Raw genomic sequence first — 27,141 nt, forward strand, 5'->3', positions numbered from 1 at the left:
ACATAATGAACCACCATTGGGCCCAGAACCCCCCCCCCCCCCCCCAGCGGGCGGAGTCCCCAGTACGGGGTGTTCAGTCCTCCATGTGCATCCCGGAATGGCTCCATGTGGCCTCCTAAGCAGCGGCTCCTGAGGAATAAACGTTCTGCGATCCTCCATCACTTCTCCTCCTCCTCTGAGTGTTTGTGCACAGCGGCTATAAAGGCGCCCACATGCTCCGGGTCCATATCGGGGTACAAGCCATGGCCCAGGTTAGCGATATACGCCCGGCGACCAAAGGCCTCCACCATCGTCTTCGCCATCTTCTCAATGTTCTCCTGAGAGAGAGGGAGAGAGAGAGAGAGGACATTGTCACTCGGAGTGAAGCATTACATACACCTTTCAGAAGGTTCTGGTTTGATTTCCCTGTGTAATGATTATTTTTGAGGGGAGGGGCTAATGTACATGTCACATGCAGTGGGAGAAAAGGGGTTGAAGGGTACATATGGGCAGGATAAGGTGTGCAATACCTGGGAGAGGAAGACCCTCAACTGTACTGGTTAGATTTCTGATTGCTGCATTTAGCTATCACAAGGCACAGAGCTGCTCTGATGGGCTCGGTGCCTTTTTTTGCCTAGGTGTTGGGGAGCGTACAGGCAGGGTCAGGATGAGGAAAAAAAAAAAAAAAAAAAGGAGAAAATCAGGGCATGGGGGTGGGGTGGGCACCGGAATGATATGCAGCTGTAGGCATCACCCCAGTACTGTGTTTAGAGCCGGCGGTCGGCTCTCTTGTAAAAGCAATCCTAGCGGCTAACTAGCGAATGGATTGCTTGTACAAGCAAGGGGAGGGGACGACCCCCCACCCCCGGCTTTACCTGGGCTCTCCTGTCCCACCAGGAGATCTGAGCGACCACCCTGCGACAAAGCCAGGAGCAGCTCTGATTGGCTCTCTGCTATAGTAACCCAGAAGCAATGACATGACATCACCTCCAGGTTACCCGGATCTCATCAGCACCATTAAAAAATAAAAAAAGCACTCAAAAACACAGATCTTGGTGGGATCAAATGTTTTTAGGGCAGGAGGAGGTACACAGCGATCGTCCCACACATGTGACATGTGACATATCACTGAATGTCGGATCACGGGCAGTCATTCTAACATCAGACCTCCTCTGTACATCAAAGTGGGGACCTGTAAAGGGTTTTAAAGTGTGGTCTAGGGATAGTAAAATTTACATTGTCGCGGTTGTGTGCGATTTTAAACTGTGACATGTTTGGTATCTGTTTACTCTGCGTAACATTATCTTTTATATTTAAAAAAAAAAAAAATGGGTTATGTATTGTGTTTTTTTTTAATTAAAATAAAGTTTTTTTCAAAACCGCTGTGCAAATACCGTGAGACATAAGAAATTGCAATTACCACCATTTTATTCTCCAAGGTCTCTGCTTTAAAAGAATATATAATGTTTGGGAGTTCTAAGTATTTTTCTAGCAAAAAGTACGGGTTTTTACATGTGAACAAAATGTGTAAGAAAAGGCCTGGAACTGAAGTGAAGGAAAACAAATAAAAAATAAAAAAAAAGAAAAATAAAGAAAGAAAAATAAAATCCACACTTTTTTGTAGTGTCCCACCAGGAAGATTTCCCCTCACTTCCTGTCCCAGAGACACAACAGGAAGTAACAGAAGTAGGAGAAGATCTCTCCAAAGTAAGAGAAACCCCCTCCCCTCCTAGACCAGATGACAAAGGGAAAAGTTCCAACTGGGACGCCAGCCAGCACATATCCATCCTAGACCTTCCATGTCTGGTGTACATGGTCCTCAGTGATAACACAGCACATACATGTCCATCCTAGACCTTCCATGTCTGGAGTACATGGTCCTCAGTGATAACACAGCACATACATGTCCATCCTAGACCTTCCCATGTCTGGAGTACATGGTCCTCAGTGATAACACAGCACATACATGTCCATCCTAGACCTTCCATGTCTGGAGTACATGGTCCTCAGTGATAACACAGCACATACATGTCCATCCTAGACCTTCCCATGTCTGGTGTACATGGTCCTCAGTGATAACACAGCACATACTCACCCATCCTAGACCTTCCCATGTCTGGAGTACATGGTCCTCAGTGATAACACAGCACATACATGTCCATCCTAGACCTTCCCATGTCTGGAGTACATGGTCCTCAGTGATAACACAGCACATACTCACCCATCCTAGACCTTCCCATGTCTGGAGAACATGGTCCTCAGTGATAACACAGCACATACTCACCCATTCTAGACCTTCCCATGTCTGGAGTACATGGTCCCCAGTGATAACACACCCATCCTAGAGCTTCCCATGTCTGGTGTACATGGTCCTCAGTGATAACACAGCACATACATGTCCATCCTAGAGCTTCCCATGTCTGGTGTACATGGTCCTCAGTGATAACACAGCACATACTCACCCATCCTAGACCTTCCCATGTCTGGTGTACATGGTCCTCAGTGATAACACAGCACATACTCACCCATCCTAGACCTTCCCATGTCTGGAGTACATGGTCCTCAGTGATAACACAGCACATACTCACCCATCCTAGACCTTCCCATGTCTGGAGTACATGGTCCCCAGTGATAACACAGCACATACTCACCCATCCTAGACCTTCTCATGTCTGGAGTACATGGTCCCCAGTGATAACACAGCACATACATGTCCATCCTAGAGCTTCCCATGTCTGGAGTACATGGTCCTCAGTGATAACACAGCACATACTCACCCATCCTAGACCTTCCCATGTCTGGTGTACATGGTCCTCAGTGATAACACAGCACATACATGTCCATCCTAGACCTTCCCATGTCTGGTGTACATGGTCCTCAGTGATAACACAGCACATACATGTCCATCCTAGAGCTTCCCATGTCTGGTGTACATGGTCCTCAGTGATAACACAGCACATACTCACCCATCCTAGACCTTCCATGTCTGGTGTACATGGTCCTCAGTGATAACACAGCACATACATGTCCATCCTAGAGCTTCCCATGTCTGGTGTACATGGTCCTCAGTGATAACACAGCACATACACTCCCCTCTCAGGTCTGCCCACATTAGTACATAGTCCTTTATCCCCAGTGATCGCCCATCCTAGACCTTCCCATGCCCGGAGTAGTTGGTCCCTCATTCCCAGTGATAAGGCAATTCATCTGGCCCAGGACTGCCCATGTTAGAAGTAGAAGGTCTTTTATCCCCAGTGATCATACTTTACATGAAAGCCCATCTCAGACTGAAGCACACGCATTGTAGACATCCCATAATGATCACATGACTGCTCATGATAGGAGTACATCTCATCCCCAGTAATAAACACAGAACATGCGTGCCTCGTCCTGGGCTGAAGCTCACACACTGCAGACCAACAAATAACGAGGCCCCCCCAGGACCCCTCAAGACAGAGAAGTCACCTGAAGGGCAGAAAACAGAACTTCGAAGTCAGAATGCAAAGAGGGAACACTGTGATCCGTGCAATTATGAAGTAGAGATCAGAGAACGCGGAGGAGACGCGAGATTACAGAAATTTTCCGTCTCTCACCTTGCTGGCGTACAGAGCGCAGGGGTCCAGATTTCCCTGCAGAGTCACCTTCCGTCCCGTCCTCTCCCTGCAATAAAGGAGACGGTCAGACCAATCACCATTCACCAGAGATCACAGTCACATAGAAGGCCACCAACATAAGAGGGTACAGGCCGGACTTGTGTACCGGGCCCTATGGGGTCAGATGGGGGAGGGGGGGGGGCCGGTGCAGCATCAGTCTGAATCTCTACTCTGCTCCCCTCCACCATCAACTGCCAGTGAATGAGAGGGAGGGATGTGCTGCAGTGCACAGATCTTCTACCACCCAATCTTCAACTCCTACCGCAAGTCCTCTACCCCCCCCTCCCAAATTTTCCCCTCACAGCACAAATTGCTCCTCCCCATCACTCCTATCTCAACTTTAGTCCCCCCAACAAGATAAAAAAAATAACACCTCCCTCCTAGAACAAATCCACTTCCTCATTCCCCCCTGCTTCATGTCCCCCATCCTAGAACAAATCCATTCCCCTCAAACCCCCCTCCCCCCCCCCCCATTGAAAAAAAAAACAAACAAAAAAAAAAAAAAACTCCTAGCACATATACCAACAACCCCCCCCCACCCCCGCCCCCCATTTCGTTATCCAGCCCCCCCCTCCCTCCAACTCCTACTAGCTCACATTCCCCCCCCCCCCCCTATCAAAACTCTCCCCCAGCACAAATCCCCCTCCCCCTTCAAAATGTCCCCTCTTACCACAAATTACTAAGATCCACCCGGATCCCCCAGATTCTGAAGTGGCCCCATACTTGGGGTCCCTCACCTGGCCTCCTGGGGGCGAATCGTCCAATCCAGCCCAACCACCTCATAGCCGGACTGGGAGAGATCCTCTAAAGCGTAATGAGCGTCCTTAGCGAATACAATCTGCAAGAAGTCATTTATTGTTAATAAACGTTGAAAAAAAAAAATAAAATAAATAAAATGAAAAAAGACGCTTAGAAGTGCAAGAACTACAAAGACCAGCAGGGCGAACAGACGAGAGCTCCGCCCACCCCACACCGATCAATACAACCGCGCCGGGTCACCATATGGAGCACCTATATCACCAATTCACGCCCCTAACTACGTTCAATTGGACGAAACGCCACGTTGGGAGGAGTTCTGACATCACGACACTGTCACGTGTCGACTGCGGCCATCTTTGTGGTTGGAAACAAATGCTGCTCAATACAGACTGCAGTTTTTTTTTTTTACATGCTGGTTTTTATCTGATGAATAAATATGACCGTGGATTTATAATAGGACACCACGAGGAGTTCCTTCTTTTATATTTTATGCATGCACCTCTGATTCTTTGGTGGAACTACAAGACCCAGCCATCTGTGATCTCTATGAGGGGTTTCGTGGTTCTGTGGATTTATCAGGCCTGTTGGACCACCTGTGATTAAGTGGTCCATTCTTATTGGTAAGAGGTCTGGTGTGTTTGGTGGAGGAGAAGTCCGTATTCACCTGATTGGTATTCCTGTCTACACTCTGGGAGATTTCAGCGTTTTCTCCTCAACAAGGACTTTATTTCAAACACTTTGGACCTTTTATTTCTAATATTACATTTATAGCGCTGCAGATCATTATATTTTATATCACCAATTAATTCCCCGACTGAACCATCATCCAAATCCAGTGCAGGAAACGCCGGGAATCTCCTCTGCAGGAGGGTAGAAATCCCCGACCAGCAACAACCCCCTCCCCCGCCACTCCCTACAACTCTACCGCTGTGCTGTCACATGACTGTCCAACAGGAAGATTCCAAATCATTATGGCGCCAAATTCTTTCCCATAATCCTTTTTTAAGGAAAGTAAAAGTAAAGCTTGCTCTGTAACCCCATTGGGCACTAAAATCTGCCGTCCCAATAGGGGGCTGGCAGCTCCTTCTGGGATCTGTAACTCCTCCATTTAACGCATGCTGACCAGAACAGAATTCTGGTAGAATAAAAAAATTAAATATCATTTTATTATTATTATAATTTGCTAATATTAATCATTATTGTTTTAAAATGATCTTTAATTTATTTATATATTACTTATTATTAGATTTAAAAAAATATTATAATTTGATTACTCATTTTGTTTATCATTTTTGTTAAGAATAACAAAAAAAATAAAATAAATTATATTATATATAAAATAATAATAAATATTACTACTAATTATTATAAACAGCAACATGATATTTACATATATTATTGAATAAAAATATATACTAAATATATTTGTTTATTTTTACTTCTAATAGTTTTTATAATTATTCTTCTAACAACCACCACATAGCTGAAAGTTAAATTGTATAAACAATTAAAAAACAAAACAAACAAAAACAGCGAGTCCCCCGCAGCAATTCTTTTCTACCACTAGATGTCGCCGGGCTTCCGGGTCGAACGACGTCCGGCATCATTCGATCTACTTCTCTAAGCCCAGGTCGTCATGGACATCCCCTGGGGGTTGTCATCGGACAGCATTCTTGCACTGAATGGTGCTCAGTACAGAAGGAAGGCCTATCCACAACTGGGGTGGGGAAGGAGTAGAACTTTTGACAGATTTCTGTTGCCATCAGCGACCGCGGGGGGTGGGGTAGGTGGAATCTCTCCTCACTTCCTGACTTGGGTGTCACCAGAAAAGGAAACGAGGGAAATGGGATGCACAGACAGCAGTACAGGGAACTCACCATGGGCACCACCTCCATCCCCTCAGATTTCAGCTTCTGTTTGACCCTCTGAGCGATCTCACGAAGATACGGCAGAGAGAATTCGGCAAATTGCTGGGGTCCCAGACATCCGGCATGAGACTCAAACACCTGCAAAGCCTGAATACACAAAGACACAATTGCTTAACAAAACTTATGAAATATAGAAACATTACAGGTACTCGTCTCCCCCTGGCTACATTACTTAGAGGGTGACAACATTCCTGCAGTTCTACATGAATTGAAAAATGATTCAGGACTTTCAGAGGAGCTAAAAAAAATAAACCAAAGTGTCCACCCACGTGGTGGTGTGGAGTTTTTGGATAAAGGTGTCCAACCACGTGGGGGTACAGAGTTCCCGGGTAAGGATGTCCGCCCATATGGTGGTGTGGAGTTCTCGGGTAAGGGTGTCCACCCATATGGTGGTGTGGAGTTCTCGGGTAAGGGTTATCACACACATACTGGTATGGAGGTTTTAGGTAACCAAAGAACAGAGATGTCACTCTACCTGGGCACCTGCTGCCACCTGTCCCACCAGGTAATCTACAATGACATCCGTGAGCTGCTGCAGGAGCTTCTGACTGGCAGTTGGGTTCTGATAGAGCCAACGTTTGGCCTTGGACATGGTTGCAGATCCGCCACCTTCAATCATATAGGTCATCAGTGTCCACTGGGATGGAAGAGAAGACACAAAGGTCACCAGACATCTACAATATCCACACATTTATATCAGGACTATGAATATCAAATACTCATTCACTCTCCTGAAGGAACAGAGGAAACCAATCAGGAACGCCATTACAATATGATGGGACCAGTACAGCCTGCAGGTCAGAGCTTATAAAATCACCAACACATCCTGGATCTTCACATGGTATCCAGGAGTTTAGTAAAACCACTTGCTGACCAGTGGCAGAGACGTACGTCGCAAAACTTAAAGTGGTTATACCGGGATTAGATGTGTGGCTATTACCGGTGTGAGATGTTGGGTATTTACTCATTGTAACGTCATCTTTTATATTTTAGCTAAAATTGGAAAATATATATACATTTTTTTAAGTACTTTTTTCCCCAAAACAAAATTACGTTTGAAAAACCTCTGCGCAAATACCATGTGACGAAAAAAAATTGCAACTCCCTCCAATTTATTCTCTAGGGCCTTTAAAATATATAATGTTTGGGGGTTCTAAGAAGTTTTCAAGCAAAAAATACTGATTGTTACATGTGAACAAAAAGTGCCAGAAAAAGGCCGGATTAGAGGTGGATTAGGCCCCCCCCCCCCCCCTCACCGGAGCGCCAGTGAAACCAATCAGAGGGACCTTCCCTTCGATCTTGTGACGGGTGAGGGTGATGGCACGGAACACATAGCCCAGATCCTGGGAGACGTCAATGGTGGGCTTCAGCTTCTGCAGGTCCTGCGGACTCTGGAGGGGTTCTGGGAATACGGGTCCTCTTCCCGGCTCCATACGGATCTCCATACCCAAAGCCTACGAGAGACGAGAAGAATACATTATGTTCTGATGGGAGAGGATGGAGGATGGGGGATGGAGGATGGAGGATGGGGGGGGTCCAAAATAAAGTGCATTATGACAATGGAAAGGATTTATTTAACCACTTGCTGCCCGTCAATAGCAAAATGACAGCGGCAAAGTGGTTGTGATATCCTGACCGGGCGTCATATGAAATCGCCAGGATATCAAGCCGCTGCGCGCCCCTGGGGGCGGCGATCGTTATTGCGGCATGTCAGTCTGACACACCGCAACTCCGATCTAAGTAAAAAGTCTCTGATCCAAGCTCTTTACCACGTGATCAGCAGTGTCCAATCACCACTGATCACGATGTAAACAGGAAGAGCCGGTGATCGGCTTTTCCTCAGTCGTGTCTGACAGACAAGAGTAGATGAGAGCCGATCGGCTGCTCTCCTGACAGGGGGGGTCTGTGCTGATTGATTATCAGCGCAGACCCCCCCCCCCCAGTTCAGTTAAATCAGTGCCAGCTATCAGTGCAGGAGAAAACTTATTTACAAAATTTTATAATAAAAACAAAGAAAACGTTTTTTTTTTTCAAAATTTTTCGTTTTTTTTTTTTTTATTCGTTTAGCAAATAATAAAAAAAATGCAGAGGTGATCAAATACCACCAAAAGAAATCTCTATTTGTGGGGAAAAAAAAAAAAATCTCATTTGGGTACAGAGTTACATGACCGCGCAATTGTCCTTTAAAAAGTGACAGCACTGAAAAGATGAAAAATTGGCCTGGGCAGGAAGGGGGGGAAGTGCCCCCTGGTATTGAAGGGGTTAAAAACGAATTATGTTGATAAAGTGGGGGGAGGGGTGAGCAGATTAAACTTTAGCTTTAAAATGCATCCCATCCCCCATTTCATTAAGTATATCACTCAGAGATCTATATCCTCCGCTCAGAGGTCCCCATCCTCCGCTCAGAGGTCTATATCCTCCGCTCAGATCCCAGCACACAGAACCTGATGGCGCGCCATATTCATGGGGTCAGGTGTTGCAGTTGGGGGGCCACATTGTCCCCGGGTTGCGTCCACTTTGTGTCTAGGGAGCGCCGCCCCCAGCTGTGTCAAATCTCATCTCTGCGCCTCGTTGCCATCAGAGGGAGAGACGGTCCCCAGCAGCAACTGTGCAACTCTCACGGCACCACATGCCAGCGGAGCGCGCGGCAGAACAGCTTCTGTTCATAGCAGATGTGAAGGAATTGTACGTCTGACCTGATTCATCGATCGCTGGATAAGGTCAGGACTCCTCTGGAGCCCTCTGGTGGCTGATCAGCAGCAATGCATATGGAGCACAGAGTTGGATGTCAGTGTACTCAGCAGGCAGATGTCGCTTTCCCTGACACCCGAACTGGAAGAATGACAGCTGGAATATGAATGACACCAGAGACACGTCTCCCCCCATAACGGAGCGTCATTTGGCCGCATCTATTGTGACATCTGGAAGAGGAACATTCTCAGTCTGGGATGCCTTAAAGCACCCAATCAGAGAATGATAGTTGGGTGAAGACTGCTTAAAGCTAAACCATCCCTGTGCTGAGTTCCCGGGTCTGTACACCCGCTGTGCCCATTATGAGGGGTTCTCACCATCCCTGTGCTGAGTTCCCGGGTCTGTACACCCACTGTGCCCATTATGAGGGGTTCCCACCATCCCTGTGCTGAGTTCCCGGGTCTGTACACCCGCTGTGCCCATTATGAGGGGTTCCCACCATCCCTGTGCTGAGTTCCCGGGTCTGTACACCCACTGTGCCCATTATGAGGGGTTCCCACCATCCCTGTGCTGAGTTCCCGGGTCTGTACACCCGCTGTGCCCATTATGAGGGGTTCTCACCATCCCTGTGCTGAGTTCCCGGGTCTGTACACCCGCTGTGCCCATTATGAGGGGTTCTCACCATCCCTGTGCTGAGTTCCCGGGTCTGTACACCCGCTGTGCCCATTATGAGAGGTTCTCACCATCCCTGTGCTGAGTTCCCGGGTCTGTACACCCGCTGTGCCCATTATGAGGGGTTCCCACCATCCCTGTGCTGAGTTCCCGGGTCTGTACACCCGCTGTGCCCATTATGAGGGGTTCTCACCATCCCTGTGCTGAGTTCCCGGGTCTGTACACCCGCTGTGCACATTATGAGGGGTTCTCACCATCCCTGTGCTGAGTTCCCGGGTCTGTACACCCGCTGTGCCCATTATGAGGGGTTCCCACCATCCCTGTGCTGAGTTCCCGGGTCTGTACACCCGCTGTGCCCATTATGAGGGGTTCCCACCATCCCTGTGCTGAGTTCCCGGGTCTGTACACCCGCTGTGCCCATTATGAGGGGTTCCCACCATCCCTGTGCTGAGTTCCCGGGTCTGTACACCCGCTGTGCCCATTATGAGGGGTTCCACACACGGGCGGGAGGGAGACAAGACACAGGCGGATAGATGTATGGGGGGAGTTTGCTATAATAGTGTTTTTGGTTTGTGGTTCTCAGATGTCGTGTTAAAGTTCCGCTTGTAGACAAATCACTGGAACGCCGAGCTGTGATCGGACCCCCCAGGGAGGAATGATGGTGGACTACGTCTTATTGATCATTTCCTGTATCAGTCAGAGAAGTCCCTCGGATTGGTCCTGACGTACCTGAGGAATGACGAGGATGTCGGAGAAGATGATGGCGGCATCCAAAGGGAAACGTCGCAGAGGCTGCAGGTGAAGACACAGAGCGTTATACAGCAGAGCAGAAACCAGTCAGTCACATCCCAACATGTCAGGATATCACCCCCCCCGCCCCCCCAACATATATGTGCCGCAGCAAACGGGTCACCCCACCCCACACACTGCACACATACATCTCTGGGTGGGGGGAGGGGCGGTTAACGTTTATGTGCAGAGAGCACAGCACCAAGTCTGAGCTACTCGGTCTGGACTAAAGATCCGACAGTGATCATGTGATCCTTCCTGTCCCCCCCCCCACCCCCCCATTCTGAACAGTATAAAGGGCCCCCCAGGGTGGGCAGGAAGGAGTCAAGGATGTTCATTCATAGAAGACAGGAAGAAATTTGCTACAACCAGAATATCCGGAATCCACCCCCCCCCCTAATATTACATAGTTACATAGAAGGTGAGGCTGAAAAAAGACACAAGTCCATCAAGTCCAACCTATGTGTGTGATTATATGTCATATTACATTATATATCCCTGTATGTTGTGTGATTATATGTCATATTACATTATATATCTCTGTATGTTGTGTGATTATATGTCATATTACATTATATATCTCTGTATGTTGTGTGATTATATGTCATATTACATTATATATCTCTGTATGTTGTGTGATTATATGTCATATTACATTATATATCCCTGTATGTTGTGTGATTATATGTCATATTACATTATATATCCTGTATGTTGTGTGATTATATGTCATATTACATTATATATCTCTGTATGTTGTGTGATTATATGTCATATTACATTATATATCTCTGTATATTGTGTGATTATATGTCATATTACATTATATATCTCTGTATGTTGTGTGATTATATGTCATATTACATTATATATCTCTGTATGTTGTGTGATTATATGTCATATTACATTATATATCTCTGTATATTGTGTGATTATATGTCATATTACATTATATATCTCTGTATGTTGTGTGATTATATGTCATATTACATTATATATCCCTGTATGTTGTGTGATTATATGTCATATTACATTATATATCTCTGTATGTTGTGTGATTATATGTCATATTACATTATATATCTCTGTATGTTGTGTGATTATATGTCATATTACATTATATATCCTGTATGTTGTGTGATTATATGTCATATTACATTATATATCCTGTATGTTGTGTGATTATATGTCATATTACATTATATATCTCTGTATGTTGTGTGATTATATGTCATATTACATTATATATCTCTGTATATTGTGTGATTATATGTCATATTACATTATATATCTCTGTATGTTGTGTGATTATATGTCATATTACATTATATATCCTGTATGTTGTGTGATTATATGTCATATTACATTATATATCTCTGTATGTTGTGTGATTATATGTCATATTACATTATATATCTCTGTATGTTGTGTGATTATATGTCATATTACATTATATATCTCTGTATGTTGTGTGATTATATGTCATATTACATTATATATCTCTGTATGTTGTGTGATTATATGTCATATTACATTATATATCTCTGTATGTTGTGTGATTATATGTCATATTACATTATATATCCTGTATGTTGTGTGATTATATGTCATATTACATTATATATCCTGTATGTTGTGTGATTATATGTCATATTACATTATATATCTCTGTATGTTGTGTGATTATATGTCATATTACATTATATATCTCTGTATGTTGTGTGATTATATGTCATATTACATTATATATCTCTGTATGTTGTGTGATTATATGTCATATTACATTATATATCTCTGTATGTTGTGTGATTATATGTCATATTACATTATATATCCCTGTATGTTGTGTGATTATATGTCATATTACATTATATATCCTGTATGTTGTGTGATTATATGTCATATTACATTATATATCTCTGTATGTTGTGTGATTATATGTCATATTACATTATATATCTCTGTATATTGTGTGATTATATGTCATATTACATTATATATCTCTGTATGTTGTGTGATTATATGTCATATTACATTATATATCTCTGTATGTTGTGTGATTATATGTCATATTACATTATATATCTCTGTATATTGTGTGATTATATGTCATATTACATTATATATCTCTGTATGTTGTGTGATTATATGTCATATTACATTATATATCCCTGTATGTTGTGTGATTATATGTCATATTACATTATATATCTCTGTATGTTGTGTGATTATATGTCATATTACATTATATATCTCTGTATGTTGTGTGATTATATGTCATATTACATTATATATCTCTGTATGTTGTGTGATTATATGTCATATTACATTATATATCTCTGTATGTTGTGTGATTATATGTCATATTACATTATATATCTCTGTATGTTGTGTGATTATATGTCATATTACATTATATATCTCTGTATGTTGTGTGATTATATGTCATATTACATTATATATCCTGTATGTTGTGTGATTATATGTCATATTACATTATATATCCTGTATGTTGTGTGATTATATGTCATATTACATTATATATCTCTGTATGTTGTGTGATTATATGTCATATTACATTATATATCTCTGTATATTGTGTGATTATATGTCATATTACATTATATATCCTGTATGTTGTGTGATTATATGTCATATTACATTATATATCTCTGTATGTTGTGTGATTATATGTCATATTACATTATATATCTCTGTATGTTGTGTGATTATATGTCATATTACATTATATATCTCTGTATGTTGTGTGATTATATGTCATATTACATTATATATCTCTGTATATTGTGTGATTATATGTCATATTACATTATATATCTCTGTATGTTGTGTGATTATATGTCATATTACATTATATATCCCTGTATGTTGTGTGATTATATGTCATATTACATTATATATCTCTGTATGTTGTGTGATTATATGTCATATTACATTATATATCTCTGTATGTTGTGTGATTATATGTCATATTACATTATATATCTCTGTATGTTGTGTGATTATATGTCATATTACATTATATATCTCTGTATGTTGTGTGATTATATGTCATATTACATTATATATCTCTGTATGTTGTGTGATTATATGTCATATTACATTATATATCTCTGTATGTTGTGTGATTATATGTCATATTACATTATATATCCTGTATGTTGTGTGATTATATGTCATATTACATTATATATCCTGTATGTTGTGTGATTATATGTCATATTACATTATATATCTCTGTATGTTGTGTGATTATATGTCATATTACATTATATATCTCTGTATATTGTGTGATTATATGTCATATTACATTATATATCCTGTATGTTGTGTGATTATATGTCATATTACATTATATATCTCTGTATGTTGTGTGATTATATGTCATATTACATTATATATCTCTGTATGTTGTGTGATTATATGTCATATTACATTATATATCTCTGTATGTTGTGTGATTATATGTCATATTACATTATATATCTCTGTATGTTGTGGTCATTCAGGTGATTATCTAATAGTTTCTTGAAGCTATCAATGCTCCCCGCTGAGACCACCGCCTGTGGAAGGGAATTCCACATCCTTGCCGCTCTTACAGTAAAGAACCCTCTACGTAGTTTAACCGCCTCCGGACCGGCTCACTCTGCAGTTATACGGCGACACTTTGAAGACGACTATCATTGTTATAGCAGCAGCTACCATAACCCCGGTATCCTCTTCTTCAGTGAGCGGTCCAGTTTCAGATAAAAAGTGGTCTCTGCGGTCGATTCGCCGCAAGATTACTTTTATTGGCGGTGGGAGAGGATCCCCCCTCCCTGGTGCCCTCAGCCGCTTACCGGAACCATCGGTAGCAGCGGAGGTGATCGGGTTCTCTCCCTGGCTTGGTATGGAGTGAGGGGAAGATGACCCCTCACCCATCTCCATACCACTGCAGGGCGGAAGCCACGTCAAAATGTCACTTCCACCCACAGCTCATAAAAGGAGACATTTTTATTTTTTGTATTGCATTTTAATGTAAATATGAGATTTGAGATCTTTTTGACCCCCCAGATCTCATATATAAGAGGACCTGTCATAATTTTTTCTATTATTACGAGGGATGTTTACATTCCTTATAATAGGAATAAAAGTGACACCATTTTTTTTTTTTTTTAAAGAACAGTGTAAAAATAAAAAATATTTTTTTTAAAACACGCCCTGTCCCGCCGAGCTCGTGTGAGTAGCGCCCGCATATGAAAATGGTGTTCAAACCACACATGTGAGATATCGCTGCGATCGGTAGAGCGAGAGCAATAATTCTATCACTAGACCTCCTCTGTAAGTCGAAACATGCAACCTGTAGATTTTTTTTTTTAAACGTCACCCATGGAGATTTTTAAGGGTAAAAAGTTTGTCGCCATTCCGCGGGCGCAATTTTGAAGCGTGAGATGTTGGGTAACAATTAACTCGGCGTAACATCATCTTTCACAATATAAAAAAAAAAAAAATTGGTCAACTTCACTGTTTTATTTTCTAATTCAAATGAGTGTACTTGTATGACCGCTGCGCAAAAACGGTGTGACAGAAAGTATTACAACAATGTCCATGTTATTCTCTAGGGTGTTAGAAAAAAAAAAAAAAATTATATATATGGTCCGGTATTTATATATTGTGGGGTCACCAGTCCGGTATTTATATATTGTGGGGTCACCAGTCCGGTATTTATATATTGTGGGGTCACCAGTCCGGTATTTGTATATTGTGGGGTCACCAGTCCGGTATTTATATATTGTGGGGTCACCAGTCCGGTATTTATATACTGTGGGGTCACCAGTCTGGTATTTATATATTGTGGGGTCACCAGTCCGGTATTTATATATTGTGGGGTCACCAGTCCGGTATTTGTATATTGTGGGGTCACCAGTCCGGTATTTATATATTGTGGGGTCACCAGTCCGGTATTTATATATTGTGGGGTCACCAGTCCGGTATTTATATATTGTGGGGTCACCAGTCCGGTATTTATATAATGAAATCATATCCCCTCTCAAGCGTCTCTTCTCCAGAGAGAATAAGTTCAGAGCTCACAACCTTTCCTCATAACTAAGATCCTCCAGACCCTTTATTAGCTTTGTTGCCCTTCTTTGTAGTCGCTCCATTTCCAGTACATCCCTCCTGAGGACTGGTGCCCAGAACTGGACAGCATACTCCAGGTGCGGCCGGACCAGAGTCTTGTAGAGCGGGAGAATTATCGTTTTATCTCTGCAGTTGATCCCCCTTTTTAATGCCAATATTCTGTTTGCTTTGTTAGCAGCAGCTTGGCATTGCATGTCATTGCTGAGCCTATCATCTACTAGGACCCCCAGGTCCTTTTCCATCCTAGATCCCCCCAGAGGTTCTCCCCCCAGTGTATAGATTGCATTCATATTTTTACCACCCAAATACATTATTTTACATTTTTCTACATTGAACCTCATTTGCCATGTAGTCGCCCCTCCCCCATTAATTTGTTCAGGTCTTTTTGCAAGGTTTCCACATCCTGCGGAGAAGTTATTGCCCTGCTTAGCTTAGTATCGTCTGCAAATACAGAGATTGAACTGTTTACACCATTTGCTTGTTTTCTGTGATATCCCCCCCCCCGACACTCTTCACTTTTCATTGGCACACTCCAACCTCTGCAAATATTTAGGAAATGGACATTTTTATACCAGTTTTAGTTCATTTATTAACTTTTTGCACCAAAATCTGCAAATCATTGCAACCTCAAACAGTGCAGTGTGGGGGGCGCTATACACGGGCTCTTCTGCCCAGGGGCGGATCGGGGGGGGGGTTGGGGGGCAACAGGGCAATTGAAATAATAGCACACTCTGAGTCTGAATGTAATTGTCTCCTGCCGCTCCGCTGCCGGCCCGAGTCTTTCTCTCACATGCGCTGCTCAGCGGCACCGAGAGAGAGACTCGCATGTGGTACGTATGGGTGGCGGCGGTCTGACACTGAAGGAAGGATAGGTGGGTGGAGCCTCTTCCCTGCACTCGTTGCTAGACGCCAGGCGGCCCTGGCGTTAGAAAACAAGTGACGTCAGTCAGGTCAGTCACACTGCAGTGAGTGAGTCACGGCGTCACGTCGGAGGTCGGACTCGAGTCTCTCAGAGCCGACCGACGCGACAGTGTGACACAGCCTGGACACGACACTAGATGCTGAGGAGGCTGGAGTAATAGGCAGACTGTGCGAGACTTCCGTTCTTCCGCCGCCCCTGTTACAATACATACAGTTAGTGCAGTATGGGGGTCAGTTAGTGTAGTATGGGGGTCAGTTAGTGTAGTATGGGGGTCAGTTAGTGTAGTATGGGGGTCAGTTAGTGTAGTATGGGGGTCAGTTAGTGTAGTATGGGGGTCAGTTAGTGTAGTATGGGGGTCAGTTAGTGTAGTATGGGGGTCAGTTAGTGTAGTATGGGGGTCAGTTAGTGTAGTATGGCGGGTCAGTTAGTGTAGTATGGGGGTCAGTTAGTGTAGAATGGGGGTCAGTTAGTGTAGTATGGGGGTCAGTTAGTGTAGTATGGGGGTCAGTTAGTGTAGTATGGGGGTCAGTTAGTGTAGTATGGGGGTCAGTTAGTGTAGTATGGGGGTCAGTTAGTGTAGTATGGGGGTCAGTTAGTGTATTTTCTGCCAGTGCCCCTCCCGAGACTAGGCTCTGGATCCGCCCCTGCTTCTGCCCCAACCCCCCCCCCCTGCAGGTACAGACCTTCTGTTATGGGGCTGGACTACACTTGCCACGCTCGGTGGAGGTGATGGGCGGGGTTTATAGTACGGTTACTGACCAATCCCAATGAATGGATGACACACGCACAGCAGTAAGTGGCCCCCAGTGATTCCGGTAAGGGGGTGCCGTGTGGGTTTTGGGTCTACATATAGAGAGATGCCGGCCGGCAAAGCAAATGTATATCTTGGAAGTTTTTATTTTCTGTAATGAATGAATCTCCATATTCAGGGAAATAACATAAAATTGTACAGATCCCCCCTCCCCCCCCATCTCCATGTTACCTGTAAGGTGAGCTCACAGCAGATCTCTGGGCTGCGACACGATGCAAAGAAGTCCTGTCCGGCGCGAGTCTCCCGGAACTCTGAAAAATGAGGGGAGAGAATAAAGCTGCAGTTCTATTATTCGTCACTAGGGGGCAACTGCTTGTTTATATGGGGAGTGGAAGGGTTAGAACCAGAGAGATGGGGGAGGGGGAGGGGAACCCCCCAGGGTCCAGGAGGAGAGAGCGGGAGGGGAGCCCCCGGGGTCCGGGGAGGAGAGATGGGGGGAGCCCCGGGTTCGGGAGGAGAGATGGGGGAGGGGGGGGGGGAGGGGAGCCCCGGGTTCGGGAGGAGAGATGGGGGGGGGGGGGGGGGGAGGGGAGGGGAGCCCCGGGTTCGGTCAGGAAGATTTGACAAATCGGTGACTTCCAATGACTCTGCCAGGCCGGGGGCCGCCATGACAGTCCCGAATCGGTGAGTCCCATCCTGCCCCCCGGTATGGCGCCCTCACCTGGCAGGTAGCGGCCGGCCTGTCTCATACACCACACCGGCACATGTCGGCACTCCTCCCCGCGGGCGGCCCGTAGGAATGTATCATTCTGCAGAGGAGGGAAATTCTCAGCACTATAAATACAAAAAAAATAGATTAGATGGAGCCATGTGACACCCCGCCCCCCACCAATCACATCGTCCAATCCCCAATCTCTATGTACAGATCTGCCAATCATAGGAGAGCACAGGGGGGGCGGCACGTCTGCTTGGACTTGTAGTTCCTCTACTTCCTAAATCCCCCTTCAGTCTTGTACAGCCTCCTCTCCTGGACTGAAATGTCTTCCTCTGATATCACCGCACACTCTGAGCTTCTCACAATGTGCATTAGAAGGTGCAGCAAGTCAGATAAAGCCCCGCCCCATTTCCTGGCTAGAGGACATCCAGACTGTTCCTGGCCCCACCCCTTTCATTCATTGGATTTTAGTTCTTTCAATCATGGAAGGTTCAGGATTACATGTGGGCGTTACCTATGCAAATACGGCCTTCCTAGGAACGCCCACTCCTCCAGACTGACACCCACCCATCATGGTGTTTTGATATTTGCATAACTCCTCCCCCAGCAGGGGGCTGTGCTGTTGTCGGGAAGCTATGTACAGCCCCCTGTCAGCCCCTCCCACTAACCATGATCTGCCTGCATTGCATAGAGAAGCTCAGAGACCCGGTGATGACATCACTGAGTATAAATTATGGTCTGGAAAGAAACATAAAATTAAAAAAAGGGAAAATCATTCTTCTGTTGACAAGTTGTGGATGGGTCATCATTAGGATCGCACCAATACCGAGCATTTCCAGGAGGTCTTGTACTCGGGAAAATCTTCAGAATCTTGACCCTCAACCCGGACAGTCGGGGACGATCGGTGCGCTGGTGGGAGGAGTTACGATCACCGATCTCCCTTTTAGGATTTCAATAAAGCAGCCGAGAGCCACTTCTCCTTCTCTCCCTCCCCCGACTTTCGGCTGCTTTATTGAAATCCTAAAAGGGGGATCGGTGATCGTAACTCCTCCCACCACCGCACCGATCGTCCCCGACTGTCCCCATATCCTCCTCCGGCCCCCCGACACGTCCTCCCTGCTCCTCCGGCCCCCCGACACGTCCTCCCTGCTCCTCCTCCGGCCCCCCGACACGTCCTCCCTGCTCCTCCTCCAGCCCCCCGACACGTCCTCCCTGCTCCTCCTCCAGCCCCCCGACACGTCCTCCCTGCTCCTCCTCCTCCGGCCCCCCGCCACGTCCTCACTGCTCCTCCATCGGCCCCCCGACACGTCCTCCCTGCTCCTCCTCCTCCGGCCCCCCGCCACGTCCTCCCTGCTCCTCCTCCGGCCCCCCCGCCACGCCCATCTTGCTCCTCCTCCGGCCCCCCCGCCACGTCCTCATTGCTCCTCCTCCGGCTCTCCGCCACGTCCTCCCTGCTCCTCCTCCTCCGGCCCCCCGACACGTCCTCCCTGCTCCTCCTCCTCCGGCTCCCCGCCACGTCCTCCCTGCTCCTCCTCCTCCGGCCCCCCGACACGTCCTCCCTGCTCCTCCTCCGGCCCCCCCGCCACGTCCTCCCTGCTCCTCCTCCGGCCCCCCCGCCACGTCCTCCCTGCTCCTCCTCCGGCCCCCCCGCCACGTCCTCCCTGCTCCTCCTCCTCCTCCGGCCCCCCGACACGTCCTCCCTGCTCCTCCTCCTCCGGCCCCCCGCCACGTCCTCCCTGCTCCTCCTCCGGCCCCCCCGCCACGCCCATCTTGCTCCTCCTCCGGCCCCCCCGCCACGTCCTCATTGCTCCTCCTCCGGCTCTCCGCCACGTCCTCCCTGCTCCTCCTCCTCCGGCCCCCCGACACGTCCTCCCTGCTCCTCCTCCTCCGGCTCCCCGCCACGTCCTCCCTGCTCCTCCTCCTCCGGCCCCCCGACACGTCCTCCCTGCTCCTCCTCCGGCCCCCCCGCCACGTCCTCCCTGCTCCTCCTCCGGCCCCCCCGCCACGTCCTCCCTGCTCCTCCTCCGGCCCCCCGCCACGTCCTCCCTGCTCCTCCTCCGGCCCCCCGACACGTCCTCCCTGCTCCTCCTCCTCCGGCCCCCCCGACACGTCCTCCCTGCTCCTCCTCCGGCTCCCCGCCACGTCCTCCCTGCTCCTCCTCTTCCGGCCCCCCGCCACGTCCTCCCTGCTCCTCCTCTTCCGGGCCCCCGCCACGTCCTCCCTGCTCCTCCTCTTCCGGGCCCCCGCCACGTCCTCCCTGCTTCTCCCCTTCCGGCCCCCCGCCACGTCCTCCCTGCTCCTCCCCCGGCACGTCCTCCCTGCTCCTCCTCCTCCGGCCCCCCGCCACGTCCTCCCTGCTCCTCCTCCTCCGGCCCCCCGCCGCGTCCTCCCTGCTCCTCCTCCGGCCCCCCGCCACGTCCATCTTGCTCCTCCTCCGGCTCCCCGCCACGTCCTCCCTGCTCCTCCTCCGGCCCCCCCGCCACGTCCTCCCTGCTCCTCCTCCGGCCCCCCTGTCCTGGTTCTGTCAGGATGGAGAACGGAGGAAGGAGCTGGTATGTTATTTACCAGATCCATCCTTTTCTGAATGCACAGAGTCAGTGATCACTGTCTGTCCAATCATAACTGAGCATTGTAACCTGTGTTTAAGATACTTCAGTTTATGAATGGGGGAGGAGCCGCTGTCTCTTCTCCATTCATCTTCAGTGCAGCCGAGGCTACAGAGAAAGACTGGGGAATCCGTGTCCTCAATCCCTTTCCATGTTATAAAGGGGAGATAGCAGACCCCCTGCATCTCAAAGCCACTCCCCCCCTCCCCCCAATAGGACTGATATAAATAATAATAAAAAAAAAAATGTATTTATCTCTATCTATATCTATAGCATTCAGGCATAGATATTTATTTATAACATTGGGGGTTGTGTAGCTCTTGCCAGTTGTGCCATTTAAGAGTTTGACCCACTTTTATTAAACAAAAGAAATGAACATTCCGTCCAGAATTCCCACACAGGGTTTCAACATCACAGTAATAATTCACAAGCGGAAAATACCGAGTCACCTGACATATACAGCCACGTGGATCAGACCTTCCACCTCAGACCTTCCACCTCAGACCTTTCACCTCAGACCTTTCACCTCAGACCTTTCACCTCAGACCTTTCACCTCAGACCTTTCACCTCAGACCTTTCACCTCAGACCTTTCACCTCAGACCTTCCACCTCAGACCTTCCACCTCAGACCTTTCACCTCAGACCTTTCACCTCAGACCTTCCACCTCAGACCTTCCACCTCAGACCTTCCACCTCAGACCTTCCACCTCAGACCTTCCACCTCAGACCTTCCACCTCAGACCTTTCCCTTGTCAGTCCATATAGAAAACACCCTCCCGCCCCTCTAACCCTCAGACTCGGGTCTCTGGCAAGCCTGGACTTGGGAGGGCGGAGCCCAGAACCGCGGTCAGGTGACTACAGATAGTCCAGCCCACACCTGACCAATCAGTGTGCCGGTGGATCCCAAAACCCGGACCCAGGACTGAGGATTTCATCCCACCCGGATCTCTAAGAAATCCCCGGGGCTCCGTGTCCCAAAGAAGCAAATACACTGGAGCCCCCCCCAACCTGCCTGGTTGAGAATCCTGCGTCCTTCCGCTGGTGGGGTACCACATACATAATATATTAATATATATACAAAAATAAAAACCTGACACATTGCCACAGTCACATGACATTAAAGAAAAGTATCGCTGAGAAGCTGAAAATAATAAAAGGAAGACGTAGTATCAGTTTTTGTATTCACTCTTAAGAAAGTTATCAGGACCCCCCGGTCATCATTTTATTGGGATATGATTTGGGGGGGGAGGGGGGGGTCGGCGGTGACCGCGCTTCATTCATTCCATTGGGGCCCCTCCCCCGACAAGTGCAGAGTCTGCAGCTTTCCCCATCTGTATGGGGCAGATAGACCCTTGACAGGGGGAGGGGCGAGAGCTCTGCCAGGGGAGATAACACACCCCGGGGTCACCGCAGAGCTGCAGATAACCGCACAGCCGCCCATTCACAGAACTCGATGTGATCTCAGGGAATTCTGCGCGGTCAGCGTTTCGTGTGCGCCGAGGATACAACTGAACCGATCGCTGCGACTTTCCACCAATCCCACCAGAGGTGACCCCGGAAATCTCCTGGAAGATTTAACAAGCGAATGTCATCAGCTTTACATCCGCCGTTTTCCATCGAACGTCTCGTGTGCGCGGATACTTACCAATGCCGGGGGAGGGGCGTACAGCCGCATGCAGATGGCTTCTGACAACATTGGACCGCGTCTGTGTATTATATATTGAAGATCTGCCTGATGTCTCCATCAGAAGCCGGGGTGACAACACAGGAGCACAAATGTGAGACGGGGGCGGGGCGTTGTCACCCTAGAACAGGAAGTGTCTGAACAAAAACCTCCATGGCGGGATCACCGGGGAGATTCCAAGCAGCAAACGCAGCATGTTCGGGGGAGGGGGGGGAGCTACACACCCAGTATGGCCACTTACCGGAATAATCCCCGGTGATCCCGCCATGGAGGGCCTTGTCCAGTCACTTCCTGTTATAGGGTGACAACGCTTTGTCCCCGTGTTGTCACCCCGTCACATGGAGATTACAGACACGGGCCGCTGTCACCATCAGGAAACATGAGAAATGCCGCCACTTCTGGAGAACATTGAGACATGAAGTGGCAGCAAAGAAGCTACAGGAGATCAGCAGCACTGAGAAAAGGGAAGATTAAGGATTTTCTGTAAAAAAAAAAAAAGAAGATTTCTCAACAGGCCGAGTGAAGAGTCAATAATTGAGGTCACATGACACGATCCGATTTCTGCTCCACACAGGAATGTCGGCACCGCGCTCTAATCCATCACGTGACCGTGGGAACCACGCCATTAATGACCTCACACCCAACGCAAGAAATAAAAAGAGAAGCATTCTGACATACAAGCCACATGGGGGGGAGGGTCCTCCGCCACACAGGAAGGGGGGGGTGCCACCAGGGGGGGGTCTTCCACTACACAAGGGGGGGGTCCCACAAGGGAGGGGGGAGGGTCCTCCGCCACACAGGAAGGGGGGGTGCCACCAGGGGGGGGGGAGGGTCTTCCACTACACAAGGGGGGTTCATAAAGTGTAAAAGAACCTACCTTTTAAGGGGCGGTGCCTGCCACTAGCAGACTCAATGACTGGGCAGACGGAGTCACCAGACGCTGTCCTGTTCTGATTGGTCAGCGCTGTATGTGCTCTGGGAAGTACACCCCAAACACTGAATACAACATTTGGGGCGAGGGTCCCTGAACACGAGTTCTGCTCAGAACAGACTCCGCCCACTGCGGATTTCTGATGATCATTGGACAGCCTCCCTACTAGTCCTCAGAGTGCGGGAAACTTCTCCCCACAATTCATTTCTGGCGCATGCGCACACAACACGGAGATCTTTGTCAGGTCAGCAAAAGTGTGTTGTAAGGGTTTTCAACCACCTTAAGTGTGCATAGAGGCCCCACAATACCACCGAAGGGCCCCACAGTACCACGGGAGGGCCCCACAGTACCACAAGAGGCCCCACAGTACCACAAGAGGCCCCACAATACCACCGAAGGGCCCCACAGTACCACAAGAGGCCCCACAGTACCACCAAAGGGCCCCACAGTACCACCAAAGGGCCCCACAGTACCACCAAAGGGCCCCACAGTACCACAGGGCTCCTAGAGGTATACAGGACAACCTTGGTTTGATATAGAAGTAGCGTCACAATTGAGTATAAAAGAGAAGAGAGGCGCCTCCAAGTGTAGCAATGTGGTTACATGTAATGAAGGTACAACATTTAGCAACTCACGACTGATGATTAGGAGAGGTGCATCTAAGTATACAGGCATCCGGGGTAAAGTTGTCCACATAGACCATCCCCCGCACCGCCATTGACGTCATCCCTTCCACGGTTCAAGCCTCACTTTCAGATCGCTCTCCTGCAGGGTAGTCTTCCCGGTCAGGATCGCAGACTGAGAGCGGTGAGAGCCGGAGATGCGGGGGATGGTCTATGTGGACGGCTTTACCCCGGATGTCTCCATACTTATGCTGGCCATACACTATACAGAAAATCGGCCGAACCCATTTTCGAAAAACGAACGTTCAACCGTGACCACAAACGATGGTGCCATCATATAATGACCGATAAATTGTTCAGTGGACATGAATAAATAATTTTTTGTTCGTTTTTTTACATATACCTAGTGCAGACAGTTCGGACGGGAAACACATTAACCTTGCAATTTATCGTACGTTCGGCAGAAATTTTCCAAACTTCCCGTTCGTTTTTTTCCCACAAAAATGATTATCGATTTGTGCCCATTAACTTGCCGAAAAACGATCGAAGTGTCTATACGAACGATTTTTCGGCCGATTTTTCGTATAGTGTATGGCCAGCATTAGATTTGCCTCTCCTAATCATCACCCATGTGAGTTTCTAAATGTTTTCCCTTCATTACATGTAACCAGATCACTACACTTCGAGGCGCCCTCTCTTCTCTTTTATACTCTGGAGCTCCTGCTGGATTTTGCTTCTAATCCCCTTGTGGAGGATTCCATTTGTAGACGGACATTTTATGGTCACACAACCAATCACATCGCTAGAATCTTTTTATATGGACTATAAACTGAAGGATTTATATAAATGGTTGTGGAACGAATCATCTGAGTTTCCATTATTTCTTGTGGGGAAATTCGCTTTGATATACAAGTGCTTTGGATTACAAGCAGGTTTGTGGAAGGAATTATCTTCACAATCCGAGGTTTTACTGTATTTGGGATCAGCACCATAGAGGATTGAGAAGGTCATCTGCAAAAAAAGGACTGGATAAGAAAGATCCGGGATGTGTGATAGACGAGGATATGATCACCACCTCATCCCTGTAAACCCGAATACATAATAATTACTCGGGTTCTGAGGATGATTAAGGTGATAATTAAACTCACTTGGTGTCTTATCTGCATTTAATTACCCTCAGAACCCGAGTAATTCTCATGTGTTCAGGTTTAAAGGGATGAGGCGGCAACTCTAGACGAGGATCAAGTCCCAGATTCCAAGTACATGAGCAAAACTGGCCAGAAAAGGGGGGAGGGGGAGGTCCACGGTCCACAAAGGAACAGCAATACTTTTCTCGGTGTTGGAGAAGAATGGCGCAGAGGAGGAGGAGCCTGGTGACATCACAGGTACATGGAGTCCACATGTTGAGTTGTGAAGGACACTCTGTGGTCCAGACTCCCTCCCACGTATGGTGGACACAAAGTCTAAACCACACAATGAGCTTCCGGGGTCCCTCTAATTTTATAATCCAGGATGTGCATATCAGTGTGACGTCACCCATCGCCAGTGCGATATCATCGATCGCCAGTGTGACGTCACCAATCGCCAGTGTGACGTCACCAATCGCCAGTGTGACGTCACCAATCGCCAGTGCGACGTCATCGATCGCCAGTGTGACGTCACCAATCGCCAGTGTGGCGTCACCAATCGCCAGTGTGGCGTCACCAATCGCCAGTGTGACGTCACCAATCGCCAGTGTGACGTCACCGATTGCCAAAAGTCCAAAGTACAAACACGCATGCTTGGAATCAATGCTCACCAAACACGACACTACTGGAAGTGGCCCAAAGGGCGGCGCTCAAGAGCTGAAATTCCTCGTAGTACATCACTACGATCGTGTTTGTGGCACAACAATTGTGTATCGTTAGTATACAAGACGAGATCCCGGCACACGGCCTGAAGACAAAAATCAGACGCTCGGTTGGCCAACAATCGTACCGCATGTACGAGGCTTTAGACCCAAAACCATGTAGTAGAAGGACGATCTGATTGTATACAAAATGAAACTCCTAAGGTGTGACCTCATATTATACGGTTTTGGTAAATCTGAAGACAAAAATCTGCAGATAATTGAATAATGTGTATGGGGGCTTTAGAGTCCCGTCCCTGGAAGATCCCGACCATGGAAGATCCCATCCCCGAGAGTCCCGTCCCTGGAAGATCCCAACCATGGAAGATCCCATCCCCGAGAGTCCCGTCCCTGGAGGATCTCATTCCTGGAAGAATTCCTTAAAGATACTCTGTAAAAATACCCCCCCTCCCCCCCCAGAAGATCCAGCTGGAGGTCAATAGGAATGCAGCAGCTGCACGGACCCGTCACTCACCCTGATTGGCTGGTGGTGAGGATGAGAACAGAGGACCCCTCCCCCAATAATGAGACCTCGGGGGGCTTTTTCTTATTTTGGGCCAACAGCATATCAGTAGGGGAGATTTCCCCTCACTTCCTGTTCTGGAGACAAGACAGGAAGTGGTCACTAGGTGTCCCCATTGCAGGATTTCCTCTCACTTCCTGTCGCTCTGGGTGAGACAGCCCCTGTCATTGCTTTTGGTTGCTATGGGTAACGCCTCTGCTCCTCCCATGGTACCGGACACCCCATAATAATAATAGAAGTCCTCCCAGAGACCTCTGCCGCTCTTACCATTATCAACCAATCACAGTCCTCGGATATAGTCCCCTCCCCCCCGGGATTACTCACATGAGGTTCTCCGGCCGCTCCATCCCGATCACTGACAGATCTCCTCTCCGCTCTGCCCTCCACACTGCGCTATCCCCGCCCACACCCCGCCCACCCGACACGCCCCCAACCTCCTCTCCTATCCGCTCTGCCCTCCACACTGCCCTATCCCCGCCCACCGACACGCCCCCAACCCCCCTCTCCTATCCGTTCTGCCCTCCACACTGCGCTATACCCCGCCCACACTCCTCACCATACACGCCCCCAACCCCCCTCTCCTATCCGCTCTGCCCTCCACACTCCGCCCACACTCCTCCTATCCGCATCCGCCACGCCCCTTCCCGCTGAGAAGAACGTCATAACGCAACGACGTCTATCTAAGCGTGCTCCGGGAGGGCGGCCGGTTGCTAGGTGACCGGAAGCGCCAAGGAGAACACGTGCACGGCTGTTTGGTGAGAGTACCGTATTGTGTGTAGTGTGCGCGCAGCGGACTGTGTGTGTGAGAGGTTCTGGAAGAGTCCTGTCCCTGGAAGAGTCTGTCCCTGGAAGGTCCTGTCCCTGGAAGAGTCCTGTCCCCGGAAGAG

General features: G+C 47.7%; 1 protein-coding gene across 1 annotated transcript; it reads right to left on the reverse strand.

Annotated features, from left to right (window-relative positions):
• Window positions 1-26: 26 nt before the first annotated feature.
• Window positions 27-26,664, reverse strand: UROD (uroporphyrinogen decarboxylase). The gene is made up of 10 exons (XM_073594006.1): window positions 26,579-26,664; window positions 18,005-18,117; window positions 17,515-17,594; window positions 10,412-10,474; window positions 7,576-7,773; window positions 6,795-6,956; window positions 6,269-6,406; window positions 4,370-4,470; window positions 3,573-3,639; window positions 27-317 (listed from the first exon to the last, which is right to left on the reverse strand). The coding sequence occupies exons 1-10, from the start codon at window positions 26,599-26,601 to the stop codon at window positions 159-161; spliced, it is 1,104 nt and encodes a 367-aa protein (XP_073450107.1). The 5' UTR covers window positions 26,602-26,664; the 3' UTR covers window positions 27-158.
• Between the last annotated feature and the right edge of the window lie 477 nt (window positions 26,665-27,141).

This window comes from Aquarana catesbeiana, linkage group LG07 (assembly GCF_042186555.1).
Source record: "Aquarana catesbeiana isolate 2022-GZ linkage group LG07, ASM4218655v1, whole genome shotgun sequence".
Classification (NCBI taxonomy): domain Eukaryota; kingdom Metazoa; phylum Chordata; class Amphibia; order Anura; family Ranidae; genus Aquarana; species Aquarana catesbeiana.

Coding starts and splice junctions, on each gene's coding strand:
- UROD (XM_073594006.1), bottom strand. CDS start 26,601: ATGGAGCGGCCGGAGAACCTCAT. Junction 7,774..10,411: donor ACATCCTCGTCATTCCTCAG/GTACGTCAGGAC, acceptor CGTCTCTCGTAG/GCTTTGGGTATGGAGATCCG. Junction 3,640..4,369: donor ATTCGCCCCCAGGAGGCCAG/GTGAGGGACCCC, acceptor CCTTTATTGCAG/GGAGAGGACGGGACGGAAGG.